The sequence below is a fragment of the Pleurodeles waltl genome, chromosome 10 (assembly GCF_031143425.1).
Source record: "Pleurodeles waltl isolate 20211129_DDA chromosome 10, aPleWal1.hap1.20221129, whole genome shotgun sequence".
Classification (NCBI taxonomy): Eukaryota; Metazoa; Chordata; class Amphibia; order Caudata; family Salamandridae; genus Pleurodeles; species Pleurodeles waltl.
Genome location: NC_090449.1, coordinates 255,838,010 through 255,850,856, shown reverse-complemented (window position 1 = coordinate 255,850,856; position 12,847 = coordinate 255,838,010). Strand labels below are relative to the sequence as shown.

Here is a 12,847-nt window from a genome sequence, read left to right as displayed (position 1 = left end):
TTGATATGGACGCTGGGTGTCAGGTTGTGCTCTGAGGTTCTGCAATGATGGGTGGGAAAATAGCTCAGATGGCTATCTTGGTGTGGCACATTCTTAGACAACGCAAGATCAACAGCCTTGACAAATATAAATAAAGTGTCCTTTCTGTAGAGTCCTATTAAAAAATATATACTTTTTTTTCATGAACCCTGTTTAAAATAAATTTGCAGGGTCTGGCATTGCTGCAGGAATAGTCCTAGCTTATGAATCTAGGGAAGATCCACTTTAGACACTCAATCAGAAGAATAGAGACTAGGGCAGGCATCCTGTGTGGCTCTATGGTTGAAACGATGTAGCAAAGTGAAGTTCAGGGCTGGTGCACACATTCCCCACTCACTAATGACCTGCATTGTAGTTGCGACTGTTACGACCCTTCAGTTTATTTTGTTCTTTCATTTGTTTATTGTTTAGGACCAATACCTCCTGTTGTGTAATTCTTGCTGTCACAATATATTCAGGCCCTCTTTGGGCACCACTGTCATGATCTTGTCTTATGTAAATTCCTGTATATGTCATTTTTGTGTGGCTATGTGAAAATCAATTAACATTGGTTAAATTTTTTTAGCAAAGTGCACACTTTACTACTATGTAAAACCTTGCACAGGTATCTTTTGAGAAAGAGGTTTTAGGGGGCAGTCATAAATAGAGGTTCCCTAAGGGTCCCTCCTTCAGAATCCTGTGACTGCCTTCAGCTTTAGTGGGCTGAGACAGCTGAGAAACATGGTAAACTTGCTGCAGACAGGTAAATTTGTTTTAAGTCTCTGAATATGATGTTGTAATCTTAGGGAGAGTCTATGTTCTCAAGCACTGTTACTATGGTGCAACTAGAGATTTCTCAAGATATTTACGTTAGTGTGTGAAAATAGTTAAAAAATGAAGAGTTTTCCAACATGGGTTTTAGTGCCTATGTCCAGCAATGCATCAAGTAACTGGGTACAGCTCAAAGCAAAGGGGGATTGGTGGGGAGGTAAGTTATTCATTCAGGCTTGCACTAGACATTCCCACACACTGGTGATTATAGGAGACTCCAACAGAGATGACACAATTTTAATAGGCAGTGGTCCAAGAACATGTTTTATATATAGAAAATATATACCAGATTAAACCCAGAGTCCCTGTAAAATAAGAATTTGAGCCTTGGCACACAGTAACCCCCAAAAGTTATAGCAAAGAAGCTTACATTTCTTGCGTTGTCTACCTACCATATCACATGGCGTGTATGGCCACACAAACTGTACCATGGGCTTACAAAAGAAAAGCTTTGAAGAAGAAGCCCTCTTTATTCTCAGCTGTCTGCCCAGCTCTCACAGTCCAAACACAGTAAACATCCAAAGAACCATTACTACCCAAAGAGGCATATGTGAGTCCGAGGCAACCAATACCATTAACGTCAATGATCAAGATGATCTTCCGCTCCCTCAGTCCACCGTATTAATACATTTATCATGGATGCCCATGAGCAGTGTGGCATCATTCTGTATTTTTATGTTTCTGAGTAAAGTGGCTTGTGCTAATACTATCAATAGTAACAAATAATGCTTCACAACTGACTGTTGCGTTAATATGACCACTCTTGTTCATCCTAGTTATTTTACTGGTGCTTCATGCTGACATTATAAGGGTACTCCTTTTCTGTTTGAGATTTTACAACATTGTTTTCATGACAATCTGGAGGTTAGGGCACATTCCTGTTCATGTTTACAAACTGCAAGACCAGACCCTTTCTTCCTGCTGCACCTCATTCAGAAGAATGACTGGTAGAATAAAGGAGCAGAGAGCAACAATGCAGCCTCAGCAAAATCATGATTTACCTGCATCAGTAGTCGGAGGGGTTTCCCGGCCTGCTGCTCCAGAACATGGAACTTCACACCAGCTGTAAACAAAACAAACGTACACAAGAAAGTAATGCAGTTGAATCCAGTCCACTTCCATGGAACACACCACTTTCTAGAACCTCAGTGCTGGTGAAATGTTCCCAAACTGAGCAGTTCCTAACCTCCTGCTTGAACTCTTGATTAGATGTTTGAATGAAAGTGGATTTATGTGTGTTGGAGCTGAGTGAGGAGAAAGTGATCCGTCTGTTTTTTATGCCTATTTGTGAACTTACACTAAATTGTCAAGTTCTTGATCTAGGTAGATCAGGAAGGAGTACCTTCAACTCTCAGTGTCTAAGGATTTCAAACAGGTGCTTCCACTAGACTGCTATCCCAGTTCTACCTACAGCCAATAAAATTGTCTGATTTGCTGGTAAGTTTCACTGCTGACCAATACACACATTAGCATGGTCACTATCCGTGGTAAGAAACTAGAGGCTGTGGGCCTCAAGGGTGAGCTGGCCTCCAACCACATCCGTTAAAACACAACTAAGCCACCCGAGAAACTATTTAAAATGATGCTACACTTTACATCAGCCTACCTCTGTTCATACACTAAAATGTGACGGGATTTCCTCACACACACCACCAGGTGTCATGCTTGATCATAGGACTCCACACGCTCTTCAAATACCTGGTTTGAAGATTAGCGGCCCACACCTGGCGATCAGGGGCACTTCTAACGATGTATGGACCTGTGACATAGTAGAATTAACAACCAATATGATATGCAAACTGACCTTTATACTAAATGGAATATCACTTGGTATTAAACATCAACATGGAGGTAAGGGGAACTAGTACCACATCACCACTCAAACCATCAACATGTTTCTGTCTGTTGGCTCATGCAAGCCTGTGGCATTCTTTAGGATGGAAAAACGGGATCCCTGTGCAGCACACACCTTTGTGCATGCCTCTATCAGTATAGAGCTGACCACTGTCGACCCTCTCAACCCTTAGGTCCCTATGTATCCCAACTTTGGGTTATCTGGGCCCGATGGAGGAAGGGTTAAGGAGCCCCTGTAGTCACACATTCATCAAGGTGCGTTCCTCTCCGTAAACCTACTAGCACTGGTTCCTTCTTCCCGAAGGAATGCTAGTGGGTTTACAGAGTAGAACACACCTAGCTGAGGTAAGGTGTAGCAGAATTTTAAATATTTTCTTGGGTGGCTTAGTTGTGTTTAAAAGTTTTACTGCGGAACCATATCTGCTCCCCTGAATGGAGCCATCAATGGTTGATGGATAGAGAATTCCCAATATTTATGGTAGACAATGGTCCATGCCAAGATTCTATAATCAACCTTTTAGGCCCTTTTCCTCTTGTGGCTTCTAGTAGCATAGTCACTGGACGTTAGAGATGAATAGGGCATCGGATGTCAAAGTAAACCGGCATTACTTCTATTAAAGATGCATGTTCCAACAAGACTATTAGTTCCCTTGCCCTATTAACAATAAGTCAGTCTGACTTCTTGAATAGACTGTATTAACACATTAGAAGCAGTGTTTGAGTTTGGGCTTAAAGCCTACACTATTAGCTGGAAGATTGCAAATTCCCCTTTGTTAGTTATATAGCTTAGAAGATCTGGGAAGGTCGAAAGAGTATCCTATCTCGCAATAGCTGAAATTATTGCAATTAATTAGCTGTTGCTGTGCTGTCTTGTAGTTCTCTAGCACACCACCAGTTTGTGGAGAATATAGCACATTACCATCTAGTGGTAAATTTATTACTTTGTTAGAAAAGCTGAATGTAGGGAGGGTATGCAAACCCAGACCTTTCTCAGAAATTAATAGCCTTCAGGGTTTGATCTTCAATGCATAGGCTTCACGGGGAGTTTGAATTTACCTGCAAATGTCAAGTAATCCCAAGTAATGTTGCTCCATCAAAACAATCTAAAAACTGAACTTACGAAGGTTGCAACTTCTGCTCTTGAAACTTTTAACCATTTAATATATTTGGGCATTACACTCAACACTAATCACCAATGGCTACCTAACCCTGTTGACTAAACGTATGTCTTGAAGTAATGTTTGTTTAACCCAATGAACCCAACTGAAGCAAAGAAGAAAATATGTAGATCAAAACGTATTCCAGCTACCCAGTATGTTGCTGGATAGTTTAAACCAGCCACTATACAATCTAAAAAGGACATGTTTCTCAGATGACTTCTGGATCTCCTAATTGCCCCCTTGCACATGTTATCTGCACCAATAAGTAGCACTGAGCTATCTACAAGACGTGGTAATGCTTTTAATGCAATTATCAGCATGGCATATCCCAGAAACTGCCATGACGAGAATGTTTCTGAAGGATGTGTGGCAACTGGACAATGCTCTAAAATACCCTTGGTAAAGTATAATAGGGGCATGTGTATTAAGGTAATGGAATAGTTTGTATTGTTTGAGTTGTGAAGTATAGTTCACAGATTTCGTAGAATCAGTAAATCATTTCTGTCCATATCGAGACTACACTGCAGTCATAGGCTACATGTGGCATTCGTATGTCTTACATCTTAACTGGAACCATGTCCTCATACTTCACCACATCTCTGGTTGTCAGGAACACTTACGTTTAACAGGATCTAAAGACAAATGCCTATCAGTTACAGGTTGAATTTACAGTTTAGCTTTGAATTCACTCCTTGCATGTTGAGCTTCCTTTGGGGATGGTATCTTCACCTTGCCCAAGTAGTAACTAGACCCAAACTTGTTTGCACGTTATGGCTTTTTTCACTTTTTATTCTGTCTCCAGAGTGAAATTAATAAAAGCATTCATTTGAACAGTGGGCATCAGGACAACCAGACTAATCTGTAGCTGCCTTATGAAGTTGCATTTGCCAGTACCTTGCTTTAATGTCGGCAAATGTGTAAGCACAACAGTGAATTTAAAGATTGGATTGGTCAGTCTCCAACTGATGAATATTTTATGCAGCATGTGTATCATGGTGAAGTGTGTTTTGTAATTCTGCATTGTAAGATTTCATATATGTATTTATGATAGATCTTTAAGGCAGGGGTGTGAAAATAAGTGCAGCCCAACAGCACATAATTTAGAGCAAAGGTACTAACACATTCACATATGTATTACTACAGTGCAAATGTCATATGTACGCTTTACAGCAAAACTGACAAGAAAAACACTTTTAATTGCCTGACATATTGCATGCAACAATTTCTTTACTCAAGAATAGTCGCATGGTCTCTTCAAAGTGATTGATTATACAGCACAATTTTAGCCACTTACATCCTGGCTTCAGTTAAATGCCTTTTGCTAAAACAAGTACACATGAAAAAAATACCTTGGCATAAACCATATATGTAGAAGCGTGGAGTATAATATTCTATTTATTTCCATTGTTGACGAAGGGGAGGGACATCTTGAATCACATGAGGCTTGGCCATATGAACCATGGCACATCCAGACACTCAACAATCATAATAAATAGCATATTACACTCTGTGCAGTTGTATATATGTATAAGTGTGTCTGTGTGTTAAATTACAGTTATTATTCACTTTGCTTATAAGAATTTAACATATATTTAAAGAAACCTCTGACATTCATTGAAAAAACACTGTTAAATTGTAGATATGGATATAAGCCAAAAAGTAACATGAGTTATGGTTAGGCAAAGTTGACATAAGTCACATCCCAATAATGAACTGCTTATCCTTCACGTAAGAGATCACACATGACCTCGTAAATTACATCACTGATGACATCTTAAATGACAGCACTGATGTCTTTACTCCTGTGCAGCAGGTATAAGTCAGTGTGCCCAACCCTTCGTGGATAGCCAATACCCATTGGGGCTGGCCTTTATCTGTGCGCAACAGGTGTTGTCTGCATGGCCTAGACTATGGCTTTGCATAGGGTGTGTGAGTTGTATTTTGCAAGTCTCTTGTGTGATTAATGGATTGCAGTTAACTCCATTTTAAAGCTTAGATTGCTACACTCTTCTTGGAAAACAGACATTTGAGATAAACAGATTCAGAGTGCTCTATATAAAGAAGCAGCTGTCCACCTAAAATTTAGAAACTAACCAGGGTTCCTTACTTCTTTTTTTAATTATATTACTATGTAGGAAAGTACCATCTTGCCTGGCATGTTACCCCCAATTTTACTGTATGTAAGTTTGTTTTTGCCTATGTGTCACTGGGATCCTGCTAGCCAGGACCCCAGTGCTCATAAAGTATGCCCTGTATGTGTTCCCTGTGTGGTGCCTAACTGTATCACTGAGGCTCTGCTAACCAGAACCTCAGTGTTTATGCTCTCTCTGCTTTTAAAATTGTCACTGCAGGCTAGTGACTAATTTTACCAATTCTGATTGGCACACTGGAACACCCTTATAATTCCCTTGTATATGGTACCTAGGTACCCAGGGTATTGGGGTTCCAGGAGATCCCTATGGGCTGCAGCATTTCTTTTGCCACCCATAGGGAGCTCAGATAATTCTTACACAGGACTGCCACTGCAGCCTGAGTGAAATAACGTCCACGTTATTTCACAGCCATTTTACACTGCACTTAAGTAACTTATAAGTCACCTATATGTCTAGCTCTCACTTGGTGAAGGTTAGGTGCAAAGTTACTTAGTGTGTGGGCACCCTGGCACTAGACAAGGTGGCCCCACATTGTTCAGGGCAAATTCCCCAGACATTATGAGTGCGGGGACACCATTACACGCGTGCACTACATATAGGTCAACACCTTTATGTAGTGTCACAATGGTAACTCCGAACATGGCCATGTAACATGTCTAGGATCATGGAATTGTAACCCCAATACCATTCTGGTATTGGGGGGACAATTCCATGCATCCCCGGGTCTCCAGCATAGAGCCTGGGTACTGCCAAACTAATTTTCCGGGGTCTCCCCTGCAGCTACTGCTGCTGCCAACCCCTCAGACAGGTTTCTGCCCCCCCTGGGGCCTGGGCAGCCTGGTCCCAGGAAAGCAGAACAAAGGATTTCCTCCGAGAGAGGGTGTTACACCCTCTCCCTTTGGAAATAGGTGTGAAGGGCCTGGGAGGAGTAGCCTCTCCTGGCCTCTGGAAATTCTTTGACGGGTACTGATGGTGCCCTCCTTGCATAAGCCAGTCTACACCGGTTCAGGGATCCCCCCCAGCCCTGGCGCGAAACTGGACAAAGGAAATGGGAGTGACCGCTTCCCTGACCAGCATCTCCCAGGGGAGGTGCCCAAAGCTCCTCCAGTGTGTCCCAGACCTCTGCCATCTTGGATGCAGAGGTGTGAGGGCACAATGGACAGCTCTGAGTGGCCAGTGCCAGCAGGTGATGTCAGAGACCCCTCCTGATAGGTGCTTACCTTTCCATGTAGCCAATCCTCCTCTGTGGGCTATTTAGGGTCTCTCCTGTGGGCATCTACCAGATAATGAATGCAAAAGCTCACCAGAGTTCTTCTGCACTTCCCTCTTTGACTTCTGCCAAGGATCGACCGCTGACTGCTCCAGGACGCCTGCATAACCGCAACAAAGTAGCAAGAAGACTACCAGCAACACTGTAGCCCATCATCCGGACGGCTTTCTCGACTGTTTCCTGGTGGTGCATGCTCTGAGGGCTGTCTGCCTTCACCCTGCACTGGAAGCCAAGAAGAAATCTCCAGTGGGTCGACGGATTCTTCCTCCTGCTAACACAGGCACCAAACTTCTGCATCACCGGTCCTCTGGGTTCCCTCATCCTGACGAGCGTGGTCCCTGGAACACAGGAGCTGGGTCCAAGTATCTTCGACAGTCCAGTGGCCCTTCTGTCCTAATTTGGTAGAGGTAAGTCCTTGCCTCCCCACGCCAGACAGTAATCCTGTGTACTGCGTGAACTGCAGCTGCCCGGGCTTCTGTGCACTTTTGCAAGACTTCCTTTGTGCACAGCCTAGCCCAGGTCCCCAGCACTCCGTCCTGCATTGCCCAACTCGCGGAGTTGGACTCCAACACCGTTGGACCCTCTTTTGTTGCTCCGAGTCGACCGTTGTCCTAAGATCTTCTGCGAGTGCTGCCTGCTTCTGCGTGGGCTCTCTGTGTTGCTGAGCATCTCCTCTGTCTCCTCCTCCAAGGGACGACCTCCTAGTCCTTCCGGGGCCCTAGCAGCATACAAAATCCTCAACCGCGACTCTTGCCGCTAGCAAGGCTTGTTTGCGGTCTTTCTGCGTGGAAACTCTGCATCCTCTAGCATGCCGTGAGACATCTTCTGACCAAAGGAGAAGTTCTTGGCACCTTCCGTTGTTGCAGAATCTTCAGCTTCTTCCACCCGGTGGAAGCCCTTTTGCACCTTCATCCGGGCTTTAGTGGGCTCCTGCCCCCCCCACCCCACCCCGGACACTTGCGTGACTCTTGGACTTGGTCCCCTCCTTTTACAGGTCCTCAGGTCCAGGAATCCGTCTTCAGTGCTTTGTAGTCAGTTGTTGTCCTTGCAGAATCCCCTTTCTCGACTTTATTGTCTTTCTGGGGTAGTAGGGTAACTTTACTCCTACTTTTCAGGGTCTTAGGGTGGGGTATCTTGGACACCCTTAGTGTTTTCTTACACTACCAGCGACCCTCTACACACTACACTAGGCCTGGAGTCCATTCATGGTTCGCATTCCACTTTTGGAGTATATCGTTTGTGTTGCCCCTAGGCCTATTTCCCCCTATTGCATTCTATTGTGTTCTACATTGTTTGCACTACTTTTCTAACTGTTACTTACCTGATTTTATGTGTATATATTTTGTGTATATTACTTACCTCCTAAAGGAGTATATCCTCTGAGATACTTTTGGCATATTGTCACTAAAATAAAGTACCTTTATTTTTAGTAACTCTGGGTATTGTGTTTTCTTATGATATAGTGCTAAGTGATATAAGTGGTATAGTAGGAGCTGTGCATGTCTCCTAGTTCAGCCTAAGCTGCTAGAACACCTCTAATCTACTAATAAGGGATTACTGGACCTGCCACAAGGTGTAAGTACCCCAAGATACCCACTATAAGCCAGGCCAGCCTCCTAAAATTACACACACATTTCAGGACACTTTAGCTGTTTTGGAAGGACCGAATTATTTATGCTGTCACAGTTTAGGATGCCACTGAAGTTGACGATCCAGTTTTACCTCACACATCAAGTCACGACAATGCTGTCTTTCAACCTTGCCCATGACAACTTTGTTTACAACCTAAGCCTGTTTTTTTATACAGTTCAAATCCTTCAGGTTTGTCTACTGCTCGAGCACATTACTCTTTATCTACCATTGGAATATACTCATTTTATTTGATATTCTGATCGACTACAGCTATGTCTAGGGTTGTAAGTTCCTAGAATTATCATCTGTTTCTATCGACTTCAGCTTTATTTACTGTTCCAGACCGCTATGGTTTTATTTACCTTTGGAATTCACTGCTGTTCTAGTTACCTTTCCTAGCAGTGATATATTCTCCAGTGAATGCACTTGAAGGTCCAGACAATGCTGCTTCTGAATCTAAGTCTTGCCACAGCACATACCACTGATCTGAAACAGTGCACTTGGGCTTGGGGCTTGCCTATGGGTTTAAGAGCATTTTCTGAATTATTTTACTTCGGGCTACGTAGAGGAAGAAAACAGGAGACAGTGGAGACTCTGGCCACAGTGGGTGGTGCTATCATAACAAATCATTCTTTATGCACGTTGCAGCACTCACCTGCCAGCCTGTAGGAACGGCAGAGTCGGAGACCTACAGAATACAGTGGCAGACAAAGAATCAGGTCCACCAGGAGATGGATCAGTCCTTGCACGAGAACCACAAGCAGGCGCAGCTAAAAGAATGGAAAAAAACAGATGCGTGAACAGTGTGGTGTTGGAGATTAAGAAGGTCATTACATATTATTTACTATCAAAAATTCACTGAACAAATTCTTCAGACTAAAAGGTGAAAAAGTGGCTTTGATCAAATAAATTACATATGAACCACTTCCTATCAGCATATGGAATCATTCTCAAACAAGAGATAAAATAGCGATCTTTTCTTTGTTGCAACGCTGATTCATTGATTAAATGCTCTTGAACCTACTGCTACAACCACACTGAGTAGCAGTGATGGGGCAGAAAATTCTAAAACGCGCTCATTACCTGGACGTCATACACCCGTCTGGGACTTCAACACATTTCTGTGCTGTTTCTGCTCCTTTGCCTTCCACTGATGTCCTTTGCTGCCCAGTTTAGAAGGAAAGACTTCCTCTAGCACTTCTGTAGACAGAAGGCACTATATTGTCTCTATGAAAAGTGTGTCGATGGTCACATGTTGTGGAGGCAGAAAATGATCATTCAGGTACAGTCGAGGCAGGCAAACCTAGGCACTGTGGTCAGGGAAACTGCAGATGTGATTTCTTTGAAGGGATGATATTCTGATCTCTGTACGTTTTATGAATTTGAGGAGAGCCACAAACTACAATTAAAATGTAACTTTGACTTAATAATGATAGGAAGAGAGGTAGATCAAGGAGGAAGACCAGAAGAGAAAGAAAGAGTGTGAGAGAAACATTACGACACAGACTGGGACAAGGAATGCGAGTGAGAGCAAGTGACAGAAAAAGAGTGAAAGAAAGATGACAGCGAGCGATGCAGACATACAGAGAAAGATAGATGACTCGCTGAGTATTTTAAGTTTCTGCACCATTTTTGCCTGACACAAACAACTTGTTTTCTTCATCACAAAACTTATTTTCAGAATGTTGCTCTTGTCATAAAGTTATTTTATTCACATCTTCTGAGACGGAACATGGTATGGCTTGCACTAGTGAAAGTTTTTCAGTTCGTCCCTCACTTGTCTTAGATTTTCCTTCTTTAGACCACCTATGACGTGCCATTAAGTAGATTTGAGGCTGAGGTGAAGGTCACTGTGCTGGCTTGCCAAACAGTGCACCTGAATCTTTAGAGAAGTTGAGAAAATGAGAGCTCCCACACATTTCAGTCTTCTGCCCTAACCCAAGAGTGGTCTCCATCAGCCACTGCAAAAATATAATCCGCATTTGTAGGCTTCTCGACGCCAACTTCATTTTAGCTTGCCATTTGCTAATGCTAAAGCAACATACAGGCTTTGCACTACAGATAGGAATCCTGCACCTGGTCCATCTCGCTAATTCATGTTTAATTAATGTAGCTATTCATTTTTCTTGAACATGCTAGTACTCGAAACAAACCAGGTTGTTAACATTTCTGGCCCAGCACCGGCATCTCAGCTTTTTCAGACTTGGGTGTCTACAGTACCAGCTCAGTGGACCAACTGATTGTGCACTGGTTTTAGAGTGCAAACAAATTCTGATCCAGGATCTCATGGTTTCTCAAGCTAAGCAAACACGCAACGTCAAACAGTATGCAGCACAGGTGCTTTCCTGAATCCTGCCTATTCATCAAGGCCAGCATGCACACTGTAGGCTGATACTCACTTTCAAAGTTCAGTGCCCCATCCGTTTGTCTCAGGGGTAATTAGTTGTCATGCATTTGTTATGCTCCCTTTATGTCAGCTAATGGGCTTGATGCCATACTTACCATAGTAAACACCAAGTAGTACAGTGCAGTCGTGGGCAGAAGGAACAATAGGATTGTGAAGAGAAGAGTCCCAATAAACAACTGCAAGAAAAAACAATAGTGCCTGGTCACATATGGCTGGAGAACAATGCAGAAATCCAATGGAAACCCAAATAGTGTAGTAAAAACATGGGAAATCCAAAATCTGTATTTAGGCTGGGCCTAAAATGAAAGAACAAGAAGCAAATTGTCTCTGAGGTACTGAGATCATGCAGACTCAATTTTTCTCTCTGAAGACAGAGCTTTGAGCAGACTAGAGGTGTGATTAGCCCAGAAGACCCACCTGGTCATCATTATATGATTAAATATTTCTTATCTTTAAATGGAACTGGTCAAGCTAAACATCCTGTCTGGTGTTTTTCATCTACCACGGATATAATCATGGTGTGTGTAACCAGTAGAAATGATAGATCTGGCACTCATGGCATTTCGCCAGGATGAGATTAAACACACTTTTACTAACTGGATGCTTACGTATGTTGAAAGTACAGTACAGAAATCCACCACTCTTCTACGATTCTGCTGCTTGAACTTAATCAGACATCCAATGGCATGATGTGAAAGGAGGAGAGAGAGCCGGGGCACAACTCAAAATGTATCTATGATGCAGAATTTACACAAGCTTCTAACGATTAATCTTGCAGAGGTAAAACAAAAGGTGTGGAACATCGAAATACAAAGTGGTAAAGCATGATTCAACATCTGGCTAGGTTACTCAAGCCTGCTGACCGAAAAAATATCCTGGCATTCACCCAGTCTGTCAATATGGGCCTGTGATAACATTAAGTTGGTATATTAGTAAGCTATCAGAAACAATTAGCAGGCAGCAGGAGTGATGTGCTTTAGAGGCCCTACTTCTCAGAGCATAAAGGGAATTTAAAATGTTGTACCTGGTCCAAGTCGTAAGAGCAGGAGTCCACCCTCTGCCGCAGAACATTCCACTTCTTGCCTCGAAAGAGCCGCCAAAGAGACGACAATCCATAGATCTTCAAGCAGTATAGCCTAATGGAAAGATCAGTAGAAAGGAATCAGTATACGTTAAAGAAAATACACCAGACTGCTGTACAGTTTACACAAAACAGGATGAAAAGAAGTAATTGTGGGAGAAGAAATATCCGGAGAAGAAAAGGAAAATGAAAGGGATCAACACAGCGTCCAGAAAGAAGACATCACAAACTGTACAAAAGACAGGAGTGTTAGATGCCAGGAATCAATACAAGAGGGATTAAAGTACAACCCGACATAAAGAAGATATTTACTTTCTTCCTAGTTACTTAAAGGTTGAAAAGATAGAAATTCTGGTACAGGATCCGGAGACACACTAAATGACTGTTGTGAAACTGGATAAAAAGTTGGTAGTTGTCACTAGACAGATTTGTTTTTTTCTT

General features: G+C 42.7%; 1 protein-coding gene across 1 annotated transcript in view; it reads right to left on the bottom strand.

Annotated features, from left to right (window-relative positions):
- PIGQ (phosphatidylinositol glycan anchor biosynthesis class Q) overlaps positions 1-12,847 on the bottom strand; it is an 83,265-nt gene that overhangs the window by 32,999 nt on the left and 37,419 nt on the right. Inside the window, exons 6-9 of the mRNA XM_069210365.1 lie at positions 12,350-12,461; positions 11,421-11,501; positions 9,574-9,688; positions 1,851-1,912 (exon numbers count right to left, since the gene is read on the bottom strand). Of these exons, the coding sequence (XP_069066466.1) occupies positions 1,851-1,912; positions 9,574-9,688; positions 11,421-11,501; positions 12,350-12,461 (370 nt within the window). The remainder of the gene's footprint in view (positions 1-1,850; positions 1,913-9,573; positions 9,689-11,420; positions 11,502-12,349; positions 12,462-12,847) is intronic.